Source organism: Rhinoderma darwinii, chromosome 2 (genome assembly GCF_050947455.1).
Source record: "Rhinoderma darwinii isolate aRhiDar2 chromosome 2, aRhiDar2.hap1, whole genome shotgun sequence".
In the NCBI taxonomy this organism is placed as follows: domain Eukaryota; kingdom Metazoa; phylum Chordata; class Amphibia; order Anura; family Rhinodermatidae; genus Rhinoderma; species Rhinoderma darwinii.
The window spans coordinates 222563826-222591465 of record NC_134688.1 but is presented as its reverse complement, the minus strand read 5'-3'; the positions used below and the strand labels follow the sequence as shown (position 1 = coordinate 222591465).

The window sequence follows — 27640 nt, the reverse complement described above, 5'->3', positions numbered from 1 at the left end:
GCTTTAGCCGAGAGTCAGCTGGTGACCTTACGTCAGGGTAGGAGACCGGTTGAGGAATACTGTTCTGATTTTAGGAAGTGGTGCGTAGCTTCTCAGTGGAACGATCCGGCCCTAAGGTGCCAGTTTAGGTTAGGATTATCTGACGCCCTGAAGGATCTGCTGGTTAGCTACCCCTCGTCTGACTCCTTTGACCAGGTTATGGCCCTAGCAGTACGACTTGACCGACGTCTCAGGGAACGTCAGCTAGAACGCTCCAGTGTGCTCCCCTCTGACTTTTCTGCGATCCCCCCCCGAGGTCCCGTCTCCTCGCCCCTCCACGGAGGACTCGGAGATACCTATGCAACTCGGGGCCTCCATGTCCCCTCGACAACGTAGGGAGTTTCGCAGAATGAATGGTCTCTGCTTCTACTGTGGGGACGACAAGCATCTACTGAACACCTGTCCCAGGCGCAAGAATAAGAAGCCGGAAAACTTCCGCGCCTAAGTGATCATCGGGGAGGTCACTTGGGCGCACAGGTATTTCCCGTTAATGTGAAACGCAATAAAATGTTGCTTCCCTTTCAGGTCTCGTTTGCTGGCCGGTCTGCCACGGGCAGTGCTTTCGTGGATTCTGGCTCATCTGCTAATATCATGTCTGTGGAATTTGCTATGTCTCTAAAGATGCCTTGTATTGATTTACCTTATCCTATCCCTGTAGTAGGAATCGACTCAACTCCCCTTGCTAATGGTTATTTTACTCAGCATACTCCTGTTTTTGAACTCCTCGTTGGCTCCATGCATTTGGAGCAGTGCTCTGTACTGGTGATGCAGGGATTATCGTCTGATCTGGTATTAGGTCTTCCCTGGTTGCAGTTGCATAATCCCACGTTTGATTGGAATACTGGGGATCTCACCAAATGGGGTAATGAATGTCTTATGTCATGTCTTTCTGTTAACTCTATTTCTCCCCGGGAGGAGGTAAACACGCTTCCTGAGTTTGTTCAGGACTTCGCCGATGTGTTTTCTAAGGAGGCCTCCGAGGTGTTGCCCCCCCATAGAGATTACGATTGCGCTATCGATTTGGTACCAGGTGCTAAGCTTCCTAAGGGTAGGATATTTAATCTTTCATGTCCTGAACGTGAAGCTATGAGGGTGTATATCCAAGAATGCCTGGCCAAGGGTTTCATTCGCCCCTCGACTTCTCCTGTAGGTGCTGGCTTCTTCTTCGTGGGGAAGAAGGATGGTGGTCTTAGGCCGTGCATTGATTATCGTAACCTGAATAAGGTCACCGTAAGGAACGAGTACCCACTTCCTTTGATTCCGGATCTTTTTAATCAGGTTCAGGGAGCCCAATGGTTTTCTAAGTTCGATCTACGGGGGGCATATAACCTTATCCGCATCAAAGAGGGGGATGAGTGGAAAACTGCGTTCAACACACCCGAGGGTCATTTCGAATACCTGGTCATGCCCTTTGGGTTGTGTAATGCCCCTGCTGTCTTCCAGAATTTTATTAATGAAATCCTGAGAGAGTACCTGGGTAATTTTCTTGTTGTGTACCTTGATGACATACTGGTGTTTTCCAAGGACTGGTCCTCCCACGTGGAGCATGTCAGGAAGGTGCTCCAGGTCCTTCGGGAGAATAATCTGTTTGCTAAGACTGAAAAATGTGTCTTTGGGGTACAGGAGATACCATTTTTAGGGCAAATCCTCACTCCTCATGAATTCCGCATGGACCCTGCCAAGGTTCAGGCTGTGGCGGAATGGGTCCAACCTGCCTCCCTTAAGGCGTTACAGTGTTTTTTAGGGTTCGCCAACTATTACAGGAGATTTATTGCCAACTTCTCGGTCGTCGCTAAGCCTCTTACGGACCTTACCCGCAAGGGTGCTGATGTCCTCCATTGGCCCCCTGAGGCCGTCCAGGCCTTTGAGACTCTCAAGAAGTGCTTTATCTCGGCCCCCGTGCTGATTCAGCCCAACCAAGAGGAGCCATTTATTGTGGAGGTTGACGCTTCCGAGGTGGGAGTGGGGGCCGTCTTGTCCCAGGGTACCAGCTCCCTCACCCATCTCCGCCCCTGTGCTTACTTCTCTAGGAAGTTTTCGCCCACGGAGAGTAACTATGATATTGGCAACCGCGAACTTCTAGCCATTAAATGGGCTTTTGAGGAGTGGCGGCACTTCCTGGAGGGGGCCAGACACCAGGTAACGGTCCTTACGGATCACAAGAATCTGGTTTTCCTAGAATCGGCCCGGAGGCTTAATCCTAGACAAGCTCGGTGGGCACTATTCTTTACCAGATTTAATTTCTTGGTTACCTATAGGGCTGGGTCCAAGAATATTAAGGCTGATGCTCTGTCACGTAGTTTCATGGCCAATCCTCCTTCCGAGAAGGATCCTGCTTGTATTTTACCCCCTGGTATAATCGTCTCTGCCACGGATTCTGATTTAGCTTCTAATATCGCGGCTGATCAGGGTGCAGCTCCCGGGAACGTCCCTGGGGACAAACTGTTTGTTCCCCTGCAATACCGGCTGAGGGTACTCAGGGAAAACCATGACTCCGCTCTATCTGGTCATCCTGGCATCTTGGGCACCAAACACCTCATTACCAGAAACTATTGGTGGCCTGGCTTGCCTAAAGACGTTAGGGCTTACGTCGCCGCTTGTGAGGTTTGCGCTAGGTCCAAAACCCCTAGGTCCCGACCTGCGGGTCTACTACGTTCCTTGCCCATTCCCCAGAGACCTTGGACCCATATCTCCATGGATTTTATCACCGATTTGCCTCCATCTCAGGGCAAGTCGGTGGTGTGGGTGGTAGTCGACCGCTTCAGCAAGATGTGCCACTTTGTGCCCCTTAAGAAGCTACCTAACGCCAAGACGTTAGCTTCTTTGTTTGTGAAACACATCCTGCGTCTCCATGGGGCCCCAGTCAATATCGTTTCTGACAGAGGGGTACAATTTGTTTCCTTATTTTGGAGAGCTTTTTGTAAAAAGTTGGAGATTGATCTGTCCTTCTCCTCCGCCTTCCATCCCGAAACTAATGGCCAAACGGAAAGGACTAACCAATCCCTGGAACAATATTTAAGGTGTTTCATCTCTGACTGTCAATTCGATTGGGTCTCATTCCTTCCCCTTGCTGAATTTTCCCTGAATAACCGGGTCAGTAACTCGTCAGGGGTCTCCCCGTTTTTCTGTAATTTCGGGTTTAACCCAAGGTTCTCCTCCGTCTCCCCTGGTTGTTCCAATAATCCTGAGGTAGAGGATGTTCATCGGGAACTGTGCACTGTCTGGGCCCAGGTTCAGAAGAACCTAGAGGCGTCCCAGAGCGCACAAAAGATTCAGGTGGATAGTAGACGTTCTGCTAACCCCCGGTTTGTCGTCGGGGATTTGGTCTGGTTGTCGTCCAGGAACTTGCGCCTTAAGGTCCCGTCCAGGAAGTTTGCTCCCCGATTTATTGGACCTTATAAGATCATTGAAGTCCTCAACCCTGTATCCTTCCGTCTGGAGCTCCCCCCATCCTTTCGCATACATGACGTCTTCCATGCCTCCCTCCTTAAACGCTGCTCCCCGTCCTGGTCCCCCTCGAGGATACCTCCTGTTCCCGTTCTCACCCCTGAGGGGGTGGAATTCGAGGTGGCCAAGATTATGGACAGTAGGATGGTCCAGGGCTCCCTCCAGTACCTGGTCCATTGGAGAGGATACGGGCCGGAGGAGAGGACTTGGGTACCTGCCCGTGATGTTCACGCTGGGGTATTGATCAGGAGGTTCCACCTTCTCTTCCCCACTAAACCGGGTCCCCTTAGTAAGGGTCCGGTGGCCCCTCATAAAAGGGGGAGTACTGTTAGGGATCTGCCAGGTACTTCATCTAGGTATACTCCTGGGATTAATCAATCCACACCTGAGGCCAGACCTGTTCGACTGACACCATCTCCCACCAACCAGGGTGGCAGGCTCAGGAGTGGGAGAGCCTATCGCGGCCTGGTCTGTCGGAGTTAGCTCCGCCCCCTGTCCTTTATTACCTGCCCTGTTCTCTCCCTCAGCGCTTGTAATTCTTTTGGATTCCTGGCCCCACTGCTGCTTGCTCCAGCCTGCTTCTGCCGTGCTTCTGCCTTGCTGCAGTTCTGCTTGACCTGCTTTGCTTTGCCCCTGGCTTGCTTCTGTCTCCGTGCCCGCTTGGGTGTACTCACTTCGTCCTGGTCCTGACTGTTCGTTCGCCGCTCCGTTTCCTCGTGGCGTTCCGTGGCTACTGCCCCTTCCCTTGCGTGTTCCCTGTTTGTTTTCCTGTGCACTTAGACAGCGTAGGGACCGCCGCCCAGTTGTACCTCGTCGCCTAGGGCGGGTCGTTGCAAGTAGGCAGGGACAGGGCGGTGGGTAGATTAGGGCTCACTTTCCCTTCACCTCCTTCCTGCCATTACACTTCCTTTGAGCTAGTTGAGAATCTGGAGCATTACATTTGTGGGTTCGATTAAACTCTCCAAATGGCTAGAAAAAGAGAGCTTTCATGTAAAACTCGACAGTCTATTCTTGTTCTTAGAAATTAAGGCTATTCCATGCGAGAAATTGCCAAGGAACTGAAGACTTCCTACAACGGTGTGTACTACTCCCTTCAGAGGACAGCACAAACAGGCTCTAAATAGAGTAGAAAGAGAAGTGGGAGGCCCCGCTGCACAACTGAGCAACAAGACAAGTACATTAGAGTCTCTAGTTTGAGAAATAGACGCCTCACAGGTCCTCAACTGGCAGCTTCATTAAATAGTACCCGCAAAACGCCAGTGTCAACGTCTACAGTGAAGAGGCGACTCCGGGATGCTGGTCTTCAATGAAGAGTGGCAAAGAAAAAGCCATATCTGAGACTGGCTAATAAACGGAAAAGATTAATATGGGCAAAAGCACACAGACATTGGACAGAGGAAGATTGGAAAAAAGTGTTATGGACAGACGAATCAAAGTTTGAGGTGTTTGGATCACACAGAAGAACATTTGTGAGACGCAGAACAACTGAAAAAATCCTGGAAGAGTGCCTGACGCCATCTGTCGAGCATGGTGGAGGTAATGTGATGGTCTGGGGTTGTTTTGGTGCTGGTAAAGTGGGAGATTTGTACAAGGTAAAAGGGATTTTGAATAAGGAAGGCTATCACTCCATTTTGCAACGCCATGCCATACCCTGCATTGGAGCCAATTTCATCCTACAACAGGACAATGACCCAAAGCACACCTCCAGATTATGCAAGAACTATTTAGGGAAGAAGCAGGCAGCTGGTATTCTATCTGTAATGGAGTGGCCAGTGCAGTCACCAGATCTCAACCCCATAGAGCTGTTGTGGGAGCAGCTTGACCGTATGGTACGCAAGAAGTGCCCATCAAGCCAATCCAACTTGTGGGAGAGGCTTCTGGAAGCATGAGTTGAAATTTCTCCCGATTACCTCAGCAAATTAACAGCTAGAATGCCAAAGGTCTGCAATGCTGTAATTGCTGCAAATGGAGCATTCTTTGACGAAAGCAAAGTTTGAAGGAGAAAATTATTATTTCAAATAAAAATCATTATTTCTAACCTTGTCAATGTCTTGACTATATTTTCTAGTCATTTTGCAACTCATTTGATAAATATAAGTGTGAGTTTTCATGGAAAACACAAAATTGTCTGGGTGACCCCAAACTTTTGAACGGTAGTGTATATATATAAAATAAAGAAATAAATATATATATATATATATATATATATATACGCACATATATATACACTCACATATATATATATATATATATATATATATATATGTAGCACCTATGGCTACTTATCTTATAGAAGTACTTTCAAGTTTCTAAAGGCACAGTAGTCCCACTACACTTACTTTTTTAAGATGTACTAGGAAGTCATGTGGAATAGATGTCCCCATCTCTGAAGTAAGCCACACACAGAATTGTCTCTCCTCTTTTTGTGAAACTGTGGAGATCAGATTCATAGTAAGCAACACATCCCATATTAATGCATATTATATTGTTATCAGTGCTAAACAATGGAAATCTGTAGGTATTAGTGAAGCACACAATACATGAATAGTGTATTTTGGAAAATTCATCAGCTTTGAATACCATTTTACAGTTTACTTCTAGATATAATCTCGATATCACTGAGTAACTGCAAATATAGCACATTGCATAAGGCTCAGTTCACAATGCAGTTATGTTCTGTTCCATCTGGGTTTCAAGGTTTTTGATGGCAGAAATTGAATAGTTTGCAGCACTTTCAAAAACACTGGAATTCTGACATAAAATCGATGAGTCGGTTATAGTCAATGGGATCCATCCGCATTTGTTGAAATCCATTTGAAAACGGATCCATCATAACAGTCATGGCTCCATTAAGTATAAAAAGCAATGATGGTAGTGTGAGTGCAGACTTGCTTGTATTGATTCTGTATTATATTCCATTTTTATTCATACCTGTATTTATAATTCTGCAGGCTTTCGAGTTCAGATCTAAGAGCATTCCTTGTTTATTTTCTGTACAGAGCTTGCTCAAGTGATTTGCATTCTAGGTGTACTCTATACACGCGCGTGACAAACCATGTGTGTGCCGTTATGCATCAGTGTGCTTTGCGAGTGGCATGCGTTATTCACGCACTCGCAAAGCACATCTTTTTTTTTCTTTTCTTATTTTCAACTGAATTGATGCGTACATCACGCATCGAACACGCATGTGCATGCGTGTGCGGTGTGTGGTTTTCACGCACCCATTGACTTCATTGGGCACGTAGGTGTGTGATAAGGCACCAATATAGGACATGCAGTATCTTTCACGCAGCGGACTCTCGCTGCATGAAAAATCATGCATGTGTGAACGGCCCCATTGAAATCAATGGGTCCGTGTGCCGTGTGTTGTTTCAACGCACAGCACACGGACGTGATTCACGCTCGTGTGAAGTGGGCCTTAATAATGTGTAGAAAGTATTATGATGAAGAAAAATGTAAATCTGCGAGAATTCAGGGCAACATGAAGCACTGCATTACAGCACCTCACCTAAACTGTTATGAATTTGTCTGTCAACGCAGAGTTGACAGTTTCCAGTAGCGACCTGCCGAACTGACAATGTATCTCTGCGGAGAGAGAATAGATTGTAAAGGAATCAAATTTGGTCTAAATTTCCCAAAAGTTTTGGATTTGACAAAATACGAAACTTTTGGGGTTTGTGGTGAACAAATTTGAAAAATGTCGGCCGCCAGCCACAATTTTACAGATTGGAAAAAGGAAGAGGGGAGAAGAGGTAAAAAAATAAAATACCCTACTTTCTTGGTCTCTCATAGCAACGTGTCTCTGGCAGCCTCCTGAGATGACTGTTACGTCCATGGCCGGGGATCGCCGTTCTAACTCACCCCCTGACGATCCCGGCCATGGACACCTCTCTGCTCGGCGTCCTCCTCCCTCTGGCAGACGCCGGCACTGTCTCCCGGGTCCTCGCGCCGTTCCCCGCAGGGCGCGCGCGCCCGCGCGTGCACGGCCTTAAAGGGCCAGTACACATCCAGCTGACAGTAATCAGATATCAGCCCAAATGGCTTATGGACTATAAAATGGGGCTATGCCCATTGGTTCCTTGCCTGAGCATTGTTGTATACCCTAGTCTGTCTTGCTAAAGGTCTCCCAGTGTTTTCCAGTTCCCAGTGTTGCCCGTTCCTGCTGCCTGTACCCTGTATCCCGTACTATCATAACCTGCTGTAAAAGCCAAGTCGTGTCTTCCGTCGCATCCGCGGCGTCTCCTGCTGCGAAAGACAAGTCGTGTCTTCCGCTGCATCCGCGGTGTCACCTGCCAAGTCGTGATCCTGCCACTGTCTACATTGCCTCAGGTACCCGTTTTGAACTATAGACATTGTTTTGTACCAAGTTGGCCAGCTGCTACCCCGCTACGCGGTACGGCCCAGTGGGTCCACACCCCGCGCCGTGACAGTACGCTCAGGCCATGGACCCCGCTGGCCAAGTCAAGAGCCTGTCATCCTCCCAGGCCATGCAGGCAGACCTGCAGGATCTGCAAGTGCGACAGGATCAACTCATTGTGACAGTAGACTCCATGGCACAGCATCTTGGTGCACTAGTTTCTTCCGTCATCGCCCCTAGTGAAACTCCTCCGATCGACCCTCCAGCTACACCTCCTGGCAGCTCCAGTTCGGACTCTCGGTACTTGCTGCCATTGCCACCACGGTTTCATGGAGATGCTAGTTCATGCAGGGGGTTCCTGAACCAATGCCAAATCCACTTCACTCTGCACGCCCAAGCATTTCCTTCGGACGGAGCCAGGATCGCCTTTATTGTATCCCTACTCGCCAGCAAGGCCCTGGCGTGGGCGAATCCAATCTGGGAACGACAGGGACCCGTGACCAGAGACTTCCAGGGGTTTGTGTGGTTGTTCCGTTCCGTATTTGAGGAGCCTGGACGAGCCTCATCGGTTGCCACTGCTATTTTTAACCTGCGTCAGGAGGACGCCTCCGTGGGCGAATACACCATCCAGTTCCGGACTCTGGCAGGAGAATTGTCTTGGAACAATGAGGCCTTGGTAGCATCCTTCTGGCATGGCCTATCGCCTGAGATCAAAGATGAACTGGCTGCTCGAGATCTCCCAGCTGCCCTGGATGATCTGATTCAGCTGGCTAGCTGCGTGGACATAAGGCTCAGAGAGAGATCCCAAGAGATTCTTCAGGAGAGACGGCTTCCTAGACTGGCGCCCAACTTCCAGCAACCCCTCTTGCCCTGTTCTTCTGCTGCGCCCGAGGTCCCGATGCAGGTGGATCGGCTTAAACTGTCTGATCAGGAGAAACTGCGCAGGCGCACCTCTGGACTTTGTCTGTATTGCGGCCTCGCTGGCCATGTCGTGCGTCTGTGCCCCCAGAGGCCAAAGAAACCCCAATGTCTGGGATTGGTTGGAGAGACAACCCTGGGCGCTACTGCACTTGATAGAGAATTCTCGTCCAAGCTGTTCATTCCTGTGACCATTGTCGCTGGCGGGAGACCTCATCCAGTCTCTGCCTACATGGACTCTGGCTCCGCAGCCAATTTCATCTGTCAAGACCTTGTGGATCTCCTTCAGTTGCCCACTGTTTTGCTGGAGAGACCATTGATCGTTGCCTCGGTAGATGGACTGCCTTTGCCTGACCCAGTATTGTCTGTGACCAAGCCGTTGAGACTCCAGGTGGGAGCTCTTCATTCTGAACTGATCTCTCTGTATGTCCTGTCCAAGGCCGTCAACCCCGTGCTGCTGGGCTTGCCTTGGCTCCGTCTTCACGCCCCAGTCCTGAATTGGAACTCTGGAGAGGTTCTTCAGTGGGGCCCCAAGTGTCTAGACCGCTGTCTGGGCCATGTCCGTCCATCCCAGCCTTCTTCGCCTCAGTCATTGTCTGGGCTACCTCCTTGTTACTCTCAGTTCGCTGATGTCTTCGACAAAAAGGAGGCAGAGATATTGCCACCACATCGAGAATACGACTGTCCTATCGACTTGGTTCCTGACTCTTCTCCTCCTCGCGGTAGAGTATACCCTCTTTCCCTGCCAGAGACCCAGTCTATGTCAGCCTACATTAAAGAGAATCTAGAGAGGGGCTTCATACGAAAGTCTTCATCCCCGGCCGGAGCCAGGTTTTTCTTTGTAAAAAAGAAGGATGGATCCCTTCGACCCTGCATTGACTACCGGGGTCTCAATCAGATCACGGTGAAGAACAGGTACCCCTTGCCGTTGATTTCTGAGCTCTTTGATCGTATACGGGGGGCGAAAATTTTTTCCAAGCTTGACCTGCGGGGAGCCTACAATCTAATCCGGATCCGTCAGGGAGACGAGTGGAAGACTGCCTTTAACACACGTGATGGACACTACGAATATTTGGTCATGCCCTTCGGCCTGTGTAACGCTCCCGCAGTATTTCAAAAATTTGTGAATGACATATTTCGTGACCTCCTCTATGTCTGCGTTGTGGTGTACCTCGATGATATCTTGATTTTTTTCCCCAGATCTTGTGACTCATCAGGGCCATGTCCGCCAGGTGATGCTTAGATTAAGAGAGAATCATCTCTACGCCAAGTTGGAGAAGTGTGTGTGCCAAGAAAAGTCTCTACCCTTCCTGGGCTACATTATCTCAGATCAGGGTCTCAAGATGGATCCTGAGAAGGTCAAGGCTGTCCTGGAGTGGCCACGTCCCCAAGGCTTAAGGGCCATACAACGCTTCCTGGGATTCGCCAACTTCTACAGACTATTCATCCCCAACTTCTCTTCTCTGACAGCTCCCATCTCCACCCTTACTAAAAAGGGTTTGAATGCCAAAGTATGGACTCCAGAGGCGGAGATCGCATTTGAAACCTTAAAGAAAGCCTTCACATCTGCCTCCATTCTGCACCATCCTGATGTGTCTCTGCAGTTTTCGTTAGAGGTGGACGCCTCCTCTATTGGTGCCGGGGCTCTATTGTACCAGAAGGGTTCGAAAGGCAAGACGGTGGTATGTGGTTACTACTCCAAGCTGTTTTCTTCTGCAGAGCGCAACTACTCGATTGGGGACAGGGAGTTACTGGCCATCAAGCTGGCTCTGCAGGAATGGAGACACCTACTGGAAGGCGCAGCTCATCCTATCCTGGTCTTCACGGACCACAAGAACTTGACCTACCTACAGACGGCTCAACGACTGAACCCTCCTCAAGCCAGATGGTCATTGTTTTTTGCACGGTTCCGGTTCGAACTCCACTACCGACCTGCCGACAAGAATGTGAGGGCCGATGCCATGTCCAGGTCTTTTGAAACAGAGGACACTGTGGAGTCCCCACAGAATATTATCGATCCCTCCTGCATCTACTCTGTCAACCCTCTGCAGGTTAGAGGCATTCCCCCAGGAAAAACTTTTGTACGACTGGCAGACAGAGGAAGAATCCTTCGCTGGGGTCACTGTTCCAAGCTGGCAGGACATGCGGATGCCCGTAAGACCCGTGACCTGATTGCCCGTGAGTTCTGGTGGCTCACGCTGCCCAAAGACGTCATAGACTTTGTGTCCTCCTGTACGGTGTGTGCAGCCATCAAGGGTGCCCACTCCAGACCAGCCGGTCTGCTCCAACCACTGCCGGTGCCCGAGGCCCCCTGGTGGCATATCACTATGGATTTTGTTACGGATATGCCTCCCTCTGCAGGATGCAGTGTGATCTGTGTGGTGGTGGATCGTTTTTCAAAGATGGCTCATTTTGTTCCCCTGACTGGCCTGCCTTCTGCCGCTCGACTGGCTGACCTCTTCATGCAACACATCTTCCGTCTGCATGGATTACCTCTGCATATTGTCTCGGATCGAGGGGTCCAGTTCACCTCTAAGTTCTGGAGAGCACTCTGCGGCCTACTCGGAGTAAAGTTGGACTTCTCCTCAGCTTATCACCCTCAGTCTAATGGGCAAGTTGAGAGGATTAATCAAATTATGGAGAACTACCTACGGCACTTTATTTCCAGAAGACATGATGACTGGGTGCAGCTGCTTCCGTGGGCGGAGTTCTCTTATAATAACCATACCAGTGAGTCCACCACTTCCAGTCCGTTCTTTATAGTCTATGGCCAACATCCTCGAATACCCCTGCCAGGCTATACTATGTCTCAGGTGCCTGCAGCCGATTCTACCATCAGGAACTTTCTGCAAATATGGCAGCAGACACGGTCTTCTATTCTGCTGGCGGTGGACCGCATGAAGAGAAAGGCAGACACTAGAAGACGAGAACCTCCCCAGTTTCTTCCTGGTACAAAGGTCTGGCTGTCTTCCAGGAATATCCGGCTGAGGGTGCCATCTTGCAAGTTTAATCCCAGGTTCCTTGGACCCTTCGAGATTCTGCTGGAGAACAATCCTGTGTCGTACAAGCTTCGACTGCCTCCTACCCTCAAGATCCCTAACTCCTTCCACGTCTCCTTGCTAAAACCCGTGGTTCTAAACCGCTACTCCAGGACTCCTAGTTCCGCAGTGGCTCCTGGCAGTTCATCTGGAACTTTCGAAGTGAGGGAGATCCTGGCCACCAAGAAAGTAGGAGGCAGGACATTTTACTTGCTGGATTGGAGGGGATTTGGTCCAGAGGAGAGGTCTTGGGAGCCAGAGGAGAATATCGATGCCCCTGTCCTCGTGAAGAAATTTCTTTCCTGCTCTGGTCCCAAGAGGAGGGGGCGTAAGAGGGGGGATACTGTTACGTCCATGGCCGGGGATCGCCGTTCTAACTCACCCCCTGACGATCCCGGCCATGGACACCTCTCTGCTCGGCGTCCTACTCCCTCTGGCAGACGCCGTCTTCCGGGTCCTCCCACTGTCTTCCGGGTCCTCGCGCCGTTCCCCGCAGGGCCAGTACGCGTCCAGCTGCCCCAGTAATCAGTTATCAGCCCAAATGGCTGCTGGACTATAAAATGGGGCTCTGCCCACTGGTTCCTTGCCTGAGCGTTGTTATATACCCTAGTCTGTCTTGCTAAAGGTCTCCCAGTGTTTTCCAGTTCCCAGTGTTGCCCGTTCCTGCTGCCTGTACCCTGTATCCCATACTATCGTAACCTGCTGTAAAAGCCAAGTCGTGTCTTCCGCTGCATCCGCAGCGTCTCCTGCTTTGAAAGTCAAGTCGTGTCTTCCACCGCATCTGCGGTGTCACCAGCTGTGAAAGCCAAGTCGTGATCCTGCCACTGTCTACATTGCCTCAGGTACCCGTTTTGAACTATAGACATTGTTTTGTACCTAGTTGGCCAGCTGCTACCCCGCTATGCGGTACGGCCCAGTGGGTCCACACCCCGCTCCGTGACAATGACGTTATTTTGTCCCATGTGACCATTGCTGCCTGTGCTTGGCTGCAGTGGTCACATCGGACAAAACAATGTTATCTCAGGAGGCCAGCAGGGACAAGTCGCCATGGAAGACTAGGGGAGGTGAGTATGTGTTTTTTTTTTTTTTAGGAGTGGAATAGAATGTGCGCCGATAGACCTGTTTGACTTCCTAATGTCTTCTAGGATTGTATCCAACTTGGAACTACAGTTCTGGGAGACATCAGGGAGTCAGACAGGGCAATCGGGGCAGTTGTAATTCACAGCAAATGTTTTCGTACCCAATTACATTGGATAGCCGACTAGATAGAATCGGCACAAAACAAATTTCAGGAAATTCACTCATCAACTTTTAACTAATGTAATTACAAAATAATTTAACTTACTATGTAGCTTATTCTTAGGTGTCAACTGTAAAATAATCTTCAAAGGTGAATGTAACTTTTTCTAAATGTTTCTATGTGTCTAAAAATAAGTATTTTTTAGCATTCCATGGTCAATAGCTTGCAATCCGATTCTGGATCTGGACGAGTGTTAGAAATTTAGAATTCATTACTATCTCTATAAAGCCCCATCTCTGTCTTTTAATACAGCATATGAAACTAGTTAGAGATCTGATCTATCATGACAAAAGACAGGCTAAATGTGTCACCATACCTCGCATTTTTGCAGCATATTTCAGGCTCTTGGAGAGATTCTTCAGTATGGCTTTTGATGCCAGATGAAGATTTTCTATAATGAGCCAGCCATTGTGATTCATTGTGTCATTTAGTGCTGCTTTCACCTCTTCCTCATTTCCATTCGTCATACTGACTGTGAACAATGCAATGCTTTTCTCCTAAGAACAAGGAAACATAATTATGTTTCTCTACAGAAAAACACAAATATTTAAGGTGCATAGAGAACGCATTTATATTTCTCTATGTAATGTACTTTAAACCAATTATTAGCAAAGCTTTTTTGCGTTATGATTAAGCACAGTTGGCATATTATAAGACTGGAGTCACGTGCTTTCTCTTCTCTCTTCCTGTAGACTTAGCTGAAAGAAAGAGTAAAGGGAATGCCATTGCTAACATAATAAAAAAGTAATGTGCAATGTGGACAGCTGTGCACAGCGTGTAGCTAGATGATGCCTGTTTGTAACTTTAGTGCACCTGGCTTTCCTCACCAGGGTGGTAGATTTGTAGGCATGTCCTTTTGTATACCCTGAATATAAGAATCATGCTCACATACTAGTATATGCAACCGACTTAACTAGGTATCATGTCTATTTAAAGCATAAGTGCAGTGGCAAAATAAAATGTAACTTATGCAACAGATACAACATGTCATGTAACATTAATGCAATCATTTTCCTGTGAGATGCCTCCTTCTGTGAGAAACTATGTCCACTTGTCTGCATCTGTCAATCAAATGACAACACTTACAGTTACGGTGACCAGTGACTAGTCTCCTTACAAACCTGACTGTCATGGTCACAGACAGTAATTCAAATAGGAATTAAAAAAACGATGGCACTCAAAACACTGCAGGGAAAATAGTTTACTCAGTTTAATCCACTGAACGCATATTCGAGCACACAGAAATGAGCATATGATTTACATAATCAAAATCCGGTAGGTTTATCCATGAGGCCAGAAGAAGGTATGGAAGATAGCTTCCAGTGCTGGGCTAAGTTAAGAGGACCTGTGCTTGAACTAGGAAATGCAGTTATAAAAGCAAATGAGATATCTTGTCACACTGTAACTCGCAATCATTCCTATCTAGAGGTATTTCTACATTTCTTTTCTAAGTTACTGATATTGTGTTTGCTGCCATTATTACTTACACTTGACGGTGAGAATTTGTTTATTAAGTCAGATATAGAACAGTGCTAAAAAGATACCTCACTTCAAGCCAGATATCATTTAGTTACAATGCTGGTAATAGTCCAGCTTCAAAAGCAACAAAAAATTATCTCTTAGAATAACTCAAATTTTATGAATAAGGGCCTGTTCACATCAGCGTTGGCCTTCCATTGAGGGGTTCCGTCAGGAGAACCCCTCAATGTAATGGCAAACTACGCTATTGATTCCGTTTAAACGACGGAAACCGACGGAACCCCTGCACAACTGAGACAAACGGAAACCATTGGCACCTGATCCGTCACCATTGAAATCAATGGTGATGGAAACGGAAACCTCTGGTTTCTGCTTGTGTCAGTCAATCGATGGAACGGAGCCCTGATGCAGATGTGGACGACACCTAAGAGGTAAGGAGTATTCAAAAGGAAAGGTCTAACTAAAAGAATGTATGTATATATACATATATATGTTTATTTATTTATTTTGCATGGCTCCGCTGACAATTCTTAAATATGGAACTGGATTTGTGGTAGTGGTGATGCCATGTCAATATTTTCTCTTTAAAGTAGAAGATGCTGTACTTCATAGGTAATAGCAAAAAATTGGCCATTTCTAGATGCCTTACTCCCTGCAGAAAAAAAACCTCAGAGCCATTGGCAACGATCTGTTTTTTTGTAGTAAACAATTACTGTAAGAAAATGTCAAGTCTATACCACAAATAGGTAACATCATGCGCAAGTGTTTTTGTTATGTACATCTTTTCAACGAGCATTGATAGCGCCAAGACACCATTTCTCCTGTATTATGTGGTTATTTCAATCAAGAATACATTGTGAGGAGCACAAGATACTGGCAGAGATACCAAGCAAAAATAAATAAATATAAAAATAAAACAAGACGCTGCAGAATAACAGGAAGTATTTCTTTGTGCTGTTTTTCAGCAAGTTGCTTTATACAATGTTCGTCTGTCTAATCTATTACTTGCCACCATGTACGAAAGAAGATTCATCATTTCAGATCATTACAATAGTGATATAAGAGTGATATGAAACTCAACGTAACAAACTTAATGAGGATCTTTCAACATTCTCCATAAAATTATTATGAAGAGGAACATCATCATATTATGTTGTTTAAAATAATAATACTGCAATCAATTAAGAAAATAGAACCAATGTAAGAATACACATTACGTTACATTGTAAATCTTCTCTTCAGTACTGTATATGTGTGTTTACTATGGGAGTCAGTGGCAGATCAACGCTACTGTACAAAAGTGTATAAATAAACTTACATACTGTACGTCTGGGGCAATCTTCAAACGTGTACGCCGAACAAAATGCCCTAGCGGGATGTGAACAGAGCCTAAATTTCTAGTTACAACAATGTAACATCTGTTCACAGTCGCTCAGCAGAGAAGATGGGGCTATCATTTTATTAGAGCAAGTAGAAATTGGATGTTTATCATTCTAGGCACTCATCTGATGAATATATACTGTAAACTCACTGCAGAATGAAATGATTATCAAAACGTAAAATTTATTTTAAGTAAAGTCAAGGGTGAGCAAAATTTTCTTAAAGCAATTAGATTATATTTTAAAGTGGTTCACCAGTGCATTCAGCATGGTCTTCATCATACCCCAATACTGCATAGGTATATATGAAAAAGGTCACTATTTCTAATTGGAATAGTTGCCAGTACACAAATCCCGTGCTAGTTACAAAGTTACTCGGCTGTTGATCTGTAAAAGCAACTTACTGATGGCTGCAATGCCCAGTGTACAGTGATGAAATAAAAAGCATGGCTCTATTACCTTTGCTGCACTGCAGATTGCTTCTTTGGCCTTGCATCTCATGATAGCTCCTCCAGGTGAAACTGTGTTGGTACTGTTAGAAGGTTCAAGAACTAAAACACCAAATGTATTTTCCTCCAATACTAAAAAGAAATACGACAGTTGAATATTTAACACAGTCATGTATATCACTGCCATTAAGTATAATAAAGAATCATCTAATTTAAAGACTGCAGTCAGTGCTGGGGTGTGTGACCTTTATAGCCATACAGGCACAGCACTCACCTTGCATGAAGGGAGCGCCACTTGGCCGACAATCTTCACCTCTTTTAGTGCTTCCCCTATAAATGGCTCCCATTAATGGCTATGACAGATCCTGGAAACTGGCACCTTAAATTTAATTACATGTGACAGGCACCAAGATCCATTGAAACCATTATGGAGAGTGCCTGGCATCTATTTCACTTGTTGCAATAGCGGCCAAAAATTATGCAAATAAAAGACTATTTAACTTTGTAGACAGCTTGTGGGTGTGTAAATGGTCAGAATAAAGAGGTCAGTCAAGCCACCGTGCGAGAGGGTACTATACATTGAAACCGACACCAAAGATAAGTGTATATAATTCTGTGTGTAGGTGTGGTGCATAAGTGTGAATGTTTATATGTATGACTGAGTGCAGGAGTGATTGTATGCTTGAGTGAGTATCTGGATATCTAAGAACATGGATGAATTGGCATGGGTGGTGACCATATGCATATGTGTGAATGTCCATGTTTAGAGGCAAGGACATATTTTGATGTGCATGAGCATGCACATGGGAGTATGGCTGGCCTTACGGTGTGTTAGGGTGTGTGCCTGGGCACTCGGAGCTCATGCCCCTAATCCCACAGATGGTGTTAAAGCGTATGGAAGGACAGCTGCACAGGATACAGCTACAGTCTCTAATATATTTATTGTACAGTGTCATTTGGGCAAATTATGGCAATGTTATTTTGGCACAGTACGATTGTATTATTTGTGCAATGGGCACTATATGGTACACAATGAGGAGGTGCGTCCATGGAAGATACTGCACTGGGCACCAACCAAACTAAAGCTGGTCGTACCCAAGACATTGGAACTTGTCTGTGCATGAACAAGTACATTAGGGGATGTGTATCAACAAGTGCATAAGAGAATGTTTGAGTATGTGAGTATATGAGTATATAGGTGTACAGTACTGTATGTGCATAAATCAGCACATGAGAGGATGTAAGTAAGCACTTGTCAATGCTGTCAGGATAAGAGCGCCATTCAACCCAAGGCTGGATCTGCCTACAGTTTATAAAACTCAGGCTTATAAAATGAGCTGTGAATATCATCCATATACAGTATATGTATGTATATTATTCTGTTTGCTATAAGAACTGGAAATATTCTGATTAATCATGATCATCTGCAAAGATCATTCTGGCCATTGCTTAGGTTTTGAAATATACAACCCTTTAACAACCAGCATCTCAAATATTGTATCATGGCAAATTGACCTGTGTATAGCCAGCTTTAGTGTTAAAAGGTACATAAGGACAACATGTGTTAAAATGCTGTAGCACAGCAAATCCATCGGTTTGCCGTTTTGGAGATGTTTATACCATATAGAGAATGTAAATGAATCACTTTTTGTAACAAAAGCAAAACATTCTTTGTGTTTCTTTAGCCTTTGCAACTGTAAAATATAAAGTGTTACAGAAGTAGATGACGCTATATAAATAAATGATGTAGAATAAATAAATGAGTCAACTCTTACGGCAGTTATAATGTGAGTGCAAACTGTGTATATGAAGTTCTTAAATATGTTGGCGCTAATGAATTACAACAGTATCTGTACTTTCTTCTGTTGTAAACTGAACAGTGCAGTCAAATCATGTTGGGCAATGAAAAACAATAAAAAATATTGGGTGTACATAGACAAATAATTGTAATTATATATATATATATATATATATATATATATAATTTCCAATAAGAATCCTACAATATTTATAGAATATTTTACATATTAAGAATAATATGAAGCCAGTAATTTTATTCAAGCTACATTCCTCTAAGCTGAATTGTAGTATCTATAAACTATGTCATTATTGAAGTGATCTTGCTGCAAGCTTACATATCTTCATACGACTAAAATAGTGGTAAGACAAGTACAATTATTCTCCGACAAGAGCAAATATAACAAGTTAACATCTCCCGGGGCTCTCCTTTACTTACCGGCTATGTTATTAATGCCTGGGCAGAGATAATGAAATTGTAGGTCACTGGACAATCTTTCAACATATCGACATAAAGTATCAGAAAAGCGGTCTGGACAAGCTGCACGAACCACTAGTAAGTAGTGGAAGTCATCCAACTGAGATCCCACACCATCACATGCAGGAAGCTGAACAATACTTTTCTCTACAGTCTCTTGATTTTCACCTGTTATTTTGTGCAAAAAAAAAAGGATATGTACATTAAAATTTATATTTTACCATATTGCCAAGTTAAATATAAACAAACTTTAAGTTATCTGGCTAAAATATATCATCATTGCATAATAAATTGTAAATCACTGTGGGAAAGATATTAATGGACAGTAAACTAAACTGTATCAACCAGTGCCAGGCAGCTGTTGCCAAGGCAAATAAGATCATGGTATGTATCAAAAGTGCAATCATCGACACGTATGTAGCGTAAATTCACAGGTATTGCAGTCTTCTTCTTCCATTGAAGTGAATGGGAGAAGAAGGCTGCAATACCTGTGAATCACCACTACATGTGTGTCGATGATTGCACTTTTGATACATTTTAGGAATTTTAAGGACTGGATCATCCCTTTAAGTTATGGAGAAAAAAAAACCAGAGGTGACATAATACCTATGTATAATTTAATCAATGATCACCCCTGATCCATTTTTTTTCCAATCTAAATAACCAGATTTCTCTTAATGTTTCTTGACAATTTAATTCCCTTAAAGGGGTTGTCCAGTTCAGAAAACCCATTTTCATATACCCTATTATGGAATTCTGAGTTCATAGATAGTATCCTCATCTTTTGGCCAGAAAGGAGAGCGGTTACAAAGAATGTCTATTGTTCTGGAAGATCTGACGTGTCCTACATTATACAGACAACACACTGCTATGATTGGGCACTGTGTAATGCTTAATATCTCCTGTGGTGGCACTGCAGGGAAAATGGACACTTACTGCCAGGTTTCCCCACAGATTACAGCTGATTGCTGGGGATCCCAGCAGGGAAATGCATTGTGATCTTCTTATTGCTGAGGGACCCTTCTAACAAGTAGGGATTTTCCAAAGTGGAGAACCCTTTAATCACTTTGGTTTTTGCATAGGAAAAGAGCTCTTATGGTCAACCTAAAATTTCACGTTGTTTCACATTGTTTCGCATTGTTCTAGGTGGTCCATAGCCCGAGATATAGCTGTTTGAAGTGATCCCCCTTCCCTCTAGTGAGTGTCTCATACTGTGTGAAGCAGCTTCATGCTGATAGGACAGCGTCAGAGATTGTGTGGTAGCTCCACTTCAGGTGAATCGCTGGTGTTACCTCCCACTTGTCAAGTATTGCCTCATATGCATATTTAGAAAAAAGCTCATAACTTTTAAAATAATAAACGTTTTGGGACACAATTTTCCCTAGCATTATCAGTGTGACAGAGCCTATTAGATTAGCTAGGAGATCGGGCATTACTAAACTAGTGACAGATCCTCCCACTTATACCACTAAGCCTTTTTGCTGCGTGAGTTAACAACAAAGATATGCCACTAAACTTCCTTTAGTCCAGACTCATAGAGGTGACCCTATCCAATCTCGGTTTTTTACATGAAATGTCATTTAAACAGATGTGCCAGACGTTTCTGAACAAGACACAATCCCCCATTTGAGATATAAATTGGTTAGAAAACTTCCTTTTATTCCCCAAACTTCCTAACGATCTAATCTTGAAACTATATCTGGGTCTGTCATTACAGCTGACTCCGTGCAAGCCGTTTTTTTATAACCCCTTGAGAAAAGGAAACTTAACACACAGTTCACACCAATTGAGATCTCTAAGATACTCTCTAATTTAAATGGATTTTCAAATGTATAAAGATGCAGGAGAACTCATATAAGACTTTGACTAGATGGTATAAAACATCCTAGCAATTGAAAGTTATGAATTTGGCACAAAATCATTTATGCTGGAGGTGTAGTAAGGAGGTAGGAACCATCTCACATATTTGGTTTCACTGCGACCTAATTATAAAGTTTGGGGCAAAGTGGAACGATATATTATCCAAATTTGTGCACATAACATATTGTCTCCAGAATTACTATTGCTGTGTGTAACGTTCGAGGCTGACCACGAACTCCTTCCATCCAGTCGACGCCCTTCTCTCAAGAGATGTCTGCACATGCGGCCATCCTGCTCCACAGTGACAACCAGGGTGCGCTCACAAGCTCAGTCCAGACTTAAGAAGCCAGAGCGCACGCATGTTGGAGATTGAGCTAATTGATCCCAGAGCAAGTTTGTCTTGCAAATGGTCCCCTAGTGTTTCCTGCTCCCAGTGTTCCCTGTTCCTGTATCCTGTATCCTGATCTAGTGCCATGCTAAGCTTTAGCCGTGCTGTGCTGTATACCATGCCTTTCCTGCTTCTTCATGCCTGACATCTACCTGCTGCCTAGTTCCTGCCAAGCCTGCCTTGCTACTGTTCGAGCTGCCACATGTACCCTATATTAACTTTAGACTCTGACCTGCGCCCTGTTAGCCAGCTGCCATACTGCCAAGGCGATACGGCCCAGTGGGTCCACAAACCCTACGTGACACTGTGGCTTTCCACTTCTTAGTGCCAACCCTCTAAATACATTCTTCCAACGGTATTACTTACACCACTTGAATAGAGATCCTCAGATGCACCAACTATAGAGCAATGGAAAGAGAAGCTACATCAAATCTCAGAGTTGGAGGAACACGCCAGATGGAAACAGAGAAGCCATATTAGTTATCTGCAGTTGTGGAAACCTTGGTGCGACTTTCACAAATTACAGAACCCTTCAACTGCACCATAAAGGCCTTCCACATTTCATCATTAGCTATAGGTCTACCTACCATCAAGCTACTTAAGCCTATTTTCATACTTCCTATTGTTGTTTTACGGTAATACATGTATATTTGTCACAAATCCTTTGTATTGCATTCAGAATTTTGATTTGGCATTCTAGATACCTTGTACATTCTGTATAGTTGATATCTTTCTTGGGTCAACAAAAACAGATTTGAGCATAAAAAAGAAAAAGGCACAAAACGGGTTTCTTTACTGTAAGACAGCTGAGACTGTGGAATTCTCTGCCACGGGATGTTACAATGGCGTTTTAGTCAAATTAATTCTAAAGAGGTTGGGATGTTTTTTTGGAAAGATGTCATATTACATGTCATCTATAAAGGATCACTTGAGATCAGTGGCGTAGCTATAAGGGTCACAACTATGACCGGGCCCTTAATCCTGGGGGGCCGCAGGGCCCCCGTTGCCACGCAGCGCTGACCGTGCTGATCCCACCTCCAACTGAATGTGCATCCGCAGGATTCCGTTAGGTTCAATGCTGGAGCCTGGCTCAAGCATTCACTGTGCCGCGAGCGGCTCGGCATAGGCGCGATATAGTCAAGTTTTATTATTTTTCTGTGAGGTACATACATATGGGGGCATTATACTGGGTATGGGAGGGGAGGGGCTCATATGGTACCTGCTGAGGGGGAATTATACTGTATGGGGGTATTATACTGTATGGGATAGCTATGGGGCATTATACTGCATGGGACAGCTATGGGAGCATTATACTGCATGGGGCATTATACTGTATGGGGCAGCTATGGGGTGCATTATATTTTATGGGAGCATTATACTGTACGGGGCATCTATTGGGGGCATTATACTGTATTGGGGCATTATACTGTATGGGGCATCTATGGGGGGCATAATACTGTATGGGGCATTATACTGTATGGGCAGCTATGGGGGCATTATACTGTATGGGGGCATTATACGATATGGGGCAGCTATAGGGGCATTATACTGCACGTGGGGCATTCTACTGTATGGGGCAGCTATGTGGGGCATTATACTGTATGGGGCATTATAGTGTATGGGGAAATATGGGGGGCATTATACTGTATGGGGGCATTAAACTGTATGTGGCAGCTATGGGTGGCAATATACTGTGGGGGCAGCTATAGGGGCATTATACTGTGGGGGCAGCTATGGGGGCATTATACTGTGGTGGTCAGTTATGGGGGGCAGTATACTGTGTGGGGGCAGCTATGGGGAGCATTATACTTTGGTGGTCAGCTATGGGGGTATTATACTGTGTAGGGGGAAGCTATGGGGGGCATTATACTGTGTTGGGGCAGCTATGGGGGCATTATACTGTGTGGGGTGCAGCTATGGGGGCATTTTACTGTGTGGTGGCATTATACTGTGGGGGCAGCTATGTGGGGCATTATACTGTGGGGGCATTCATGGAGTCTGTCGGGCAAGGCAGCTGGGCATAGGCGTGCGCACGGGTCTGGTGGTGTTGGGGAGGAGTAGGGGCCCAAGCTAAATTATTGCACCAGGGCCCATGAGCCTTTAGCTACGCCCCTGCTTGAGAGGGGTGATTAATCCAGGGTTTTTTTCAGGAATTTTTACCCCTTACATTAGGACAATAGGTAACTACCCAATATGGTTTATTTCCTTCCTCTGGATCAACATTTCAACATAAAAGGTTGAACTTTGGACTAGGTGCCTATTCAACCTTAAAAATTATTCTCTCTTACTGTTTTTTGTACATGACAACTTCAATTATTGTCTGAAAGAAAACATTTCATTAAATAACATTTGGTGCACGGATATATGAGCTAACAAGTGTGCTTCAGGACACTGCAGGCAAAGACATGTATACACAATGCTAACAAGAAATAATTAATTAGCAGTTACTACAATTCACTAAAAGGCATTTGAAATTATTGTTATCAGTTATACAAAGTATTTAAGCAACAGGAATCGCTTACTGGTGACAGGGTAATAATTTACAAAATACCATAGATAGATGGTTACTTTGCACTAAGAAGTAATTTGTTCTGCTGTAGATAAAACTCCTCTGATATATATACAGCTAAGAGCCTGCTCATATCTGCGTTGGGCTTCCATTTGGCTTTCCGTTCATCTGTTCCGTCAGAGGAACAGACAAACGGAAAGTATCGTTTACGTTTGCATTTACCATTAATTTCAGTTTACATCAGTTTGCCTTCGTTCCATTAGGTTTCCGTTTTTTTTACAGAAAGAATTGCATAGAGTAGCGTATACACTGTCTGCCACTGTATGGTGCCTTCATACAGCACTGCATTACGGGGATATTCTCCCATAAAAGCAATTCCTCTATACCTCTGTAATATGGCATCCAATGGAGCATGCCCCTATTTTTTCCTGCCGTATTCATACAAAATCTGACAGAAAAAAGACCCTCTGTACGCCTCCATAAGGAATATAAAGGTATAAAGGGCCCCATGCACCTTTATGGGGGCATATTACAACATATTAAAACATATTATACAACTCTGTACAATGTGCATGATCTCTAAATTGCAATTGTACATCCTGTTTTTCTTGTGGTAATCCTTTTGTGGATGCAGTACATGTCTATGAATACTTATCCCTCCGTACACACCTTTAATATATGCAGTTACAGCTATTGAATGCTATTAATCTATGTATTCATTCATTTAGGTATTCATGATGATACTTTTAATGGGAAGTTACATACAAACACCAACATACTATTGTTTTGTCTTATTTTATATTGTTCAAAATGTATAATAAAATAGCTACTTATTATTTAATGTACAATTAAATATATGAAAATAATTTTAATAAATATGATTAATCATTTTACATTGCTCATGAAGCTATTCATGAAAATAATTTCTTTGTCAAATAAAAATCGCCTTGCATCAACTTCTGTAGTAACAGAACGTTTGCATTTGTATCTGACAAACCTACTGCATTGCCTTTAAATATATGAGACTACAGAGTCAATTTATGGCAAAGTTCTGTTTTGTTTGTACTCCAAAACTTTTATTTAAATGCGTTGTCCGGTTCCAAAAAGTTAATGGCCTAGGATAGGCCATCAATATCTGATCGGTCGGGGACCAACTCCTGGGACCCCCGCCGATCAGCTGTTTTGAAGGGGCTGCAGCGCTCGTGCGTACTCTAGTGCTCACACTGTGAATCGCCAACACACCTGTAGCGGCAGTTCACAGTATTACAGCCTTCTCCCATTGAAGTGAACGAGAGAAGGCTGTAATAATGTGAACTGCCACTACAAGTGTGTCAGCGATTCACAGTGTGAGCAGTAAAGAAAATGAAGGGAAAACATCGCTTGTACGAGTGCTACGGACCCTTCAAAACATCTGATCAGCGGGGGTGCTGGGAGTCGGACCCCGACCGATCACATATTGATGGCCCAGAACTGTACAACCCCTTTAAAGATACTAAACATAGAAAATTCACCAAAAAATAAATCCTAGCAATTCCTCTCATAATCTAATTTTTTCCTTTGCTACTACTATCATATCGCAAATTGCTGGAGTAAGAAGCGCCTAATATACACCGTGTTCCAAATTATTATGCACATTGGATTTAAGTGTCATAAACATTTAATTATTCGTTTTTCAATTAAACTCATGGATGTTATTGTGTCTTAGGGCTCTTTGGATCATTGTAATCAATCTCAGACACCTGTGATAATTAGTTTGCCAGGTGTGCCCAATCAAAGGAAAACTACTTAAGAAGGATGGTCCACATTATTAAGCAGGCCACAGGTTTCAAGCAATATGGGAAAGAAAACGGATCTCTCTGCTGCCGAAAAGCATGAAATAGTGCAATACCTTGGACAAGGTATGAAAACATTGGATATTTCAAGAAAACTTAAGCGTGATCATCGTACTGTGAAAAGATTTGTGGCTGATTCAGAGCACAGACGCGTTTGTTCAGATAAAGGCATAATGAGGAAGGTTTCTGCCAGACAAATTAATAGGATTAGGAGAGCAGCTGCTAAAATGCCATTGCAAAGCAGCAAACAGGTATTTGAAGCCGCTTGTGCCTCTGGAGTCCCGCAAACCTCAATGTGTAGGATCCTCCAGAGGTTTGCAAGTGTGCATAAAGCTATTATTCGGCCATCCCATAACAATGCTCACAAGCAGAAATGGTTGCAGTGGGCTCAGAAATACATGAAGACTAATTTTCAAACCGTGTTGGTTACTGATGAGTGCCGTGCAACCCTGGATGGTCCAGATGGATGGAGTAGTGGATGGTTGGTGAATGGCCACCATGTCCCAACAAGGCTGCGATGTCAGAAAGGAGGTCGTGGAGTATCATGGGGAGAGAGCTGGTAGGCCCCTTTAGGGTCCCTGGCGGTAAGAAAATGACCTCTGCAAAGTACGTAGAGTTTATGACTGACCACTTTCTTCCGTGGTACAAAAAGAAGAACCGTGTCTTCCGTAGCAAAATTATCTTGATGCATGACAATGCACCATCTCATGCTGCAAAGAATACCTCTGTGTCATTGGCTGCTATGGGCATAAAAGGAGAGAAACTCATGATGTGGCCCCCATGTTCCCCTGACCTCAACCCTATTGAGAACCTTTGGAGCATCCTCAAGCAAAATATCTATGAGGGTGAGAGGCAGTTAACATCAAAACAGAAGCTCTGGGAGGCTATTCTGACTTCCTGCAAAGATATTCAAGCAGAAACTGTCCAAATACTCACAAATTCAATGGATGCAAGAATTGTGAAGGTGATATCAAAGAAGGGGTCCTATGTTAACATGTAACTTGGCCTGTCAAGTTTTTTTTGATTGAAAGAGCTTTTGATTTCTGTAAATATGACCTCCTGATGCTGCAAATTCAACAAATTACCATTTTAGTTCTATTTACAACCTTTAAAATGTTTTGATCTCTGTTGTGCATAATAATTTGAAACAGTGCATTTTGAGTTTTTTACTTCTAAAAAAAAATCTGTTATCATTAGGAGATTTGTTCAATAAAATTCACATTATACTCCAACGGTTGATGGCTTAAGGATTATACTGACTGTCATTTGCATCGACTATTTAGGAATATCCGCGAAAAATAACATTTGCATAATAATTTGGAACGCGGTGTATTAAGAGGCACATGCCTCTTATTAAATAAGGCACATCTATGGACGTCTGTGCGCCTTTAAGAGACATTTACACCTGATACAAGCTGCCGTTGATTACTGCTTTATTTATGCCAGTTTCTGTTGGCAATTGTAGTAAATTTGCTATGCCATGGCAAAATTATTTAAATATATAGTATTATAAACGTAGAAACGGAGTCCGACACACCAAGGTTTGGTTAAAAATGACAAGTTTTATTAGAACAGATAACAAAAACATTTAAAAGTTAAAGATGATGGCCACAGTGTGAAAAGGATGCCAGACAGTGATGTAGGCAATGTTAGAGTTATAATACATTAAATAACAAAGTGACAAGGGGAAGAAATGAGCAATTCCTAATTCATAAATGAATGAATACATGAAATAAATAAATAAATGAATAAATAAATAAATGAATAAATGTGGGTGTCGCTATAGTGCACAAAGTCCTGCACCCAGTATAATGGGTGAAGATCACATCAAGCGGTGATATTGATCACAGCCAAATGCAGGAATTTGAAAAGAGCACCAGTCTACTCGCACATGTATAACCATCAAAGGAATACATGCGTGGAAGGAACAGCTGAAATAGCTGAAATGAAGCAAAACGTCTTACCCATGTCACAGTAAACACTGTCTGGCATCAACCCCGACGCGCGTTTCGGCCCTCGAGCCTTCGTCTGGGGGTGGTGTCAGAAAGTGGGAAGACCTCATTTAAACCATCAGAGGCCAATGAAACAGCAGGGGAGCAGCTGTGGCTGCTTGAAATCATTGTCGACACATGATGTGTCGCGGCCCGACAGTCCGGTCTGTCATCCGCCGGAATCGGAACAGAGACGAGGATCTGGCGTCCCGCGACCCAGTCCGGCCAGGGACACAGACAGCCGGAAGAGAGTTCCGGCGTATCAGCATCCCAGGCACGACCTTGGACCCCGGAAGACGAGAGCCACGCCTCCATGTTGTTCCGGCCACGGCAGCGAAGTCCCAGACCGTCAGGCCGCGCATGCGCGCTGAACAAAGGT

The 27640-nt window shown here is 44.5% G+C and overlaps 1 protein-coding gene across 1 annotated transcript in view; it reads right to left on the bottom strand.

The window, feature by feature from the left end:
• Positions 1-27640, bottom strand: part of LOC142741794 (uncharacterized) — a 659023-nt gene that overhangs the window by 145110 nt on the left and 486273 nt on the right. The window contains exons 84-87 of the mRNA XM_075851126.1: positions 18643-18849; positions 16417-16538; positions 13416-13596; positions 5826-5917 (exon numbers count right to left, since the gene is read on the bottom strand). Coding sequence (XP_075707241.1) covers positions 5826-5917; positions 13416-13596; positions 16417-16538; positions 18643-18849 — 602 coding nt within the window. The remainder of the gene's footprint in view (positions 1-5825; positions 5918-13415; positions 13597-16416; positions 16539-18642; positions 18850-27640) is intronic.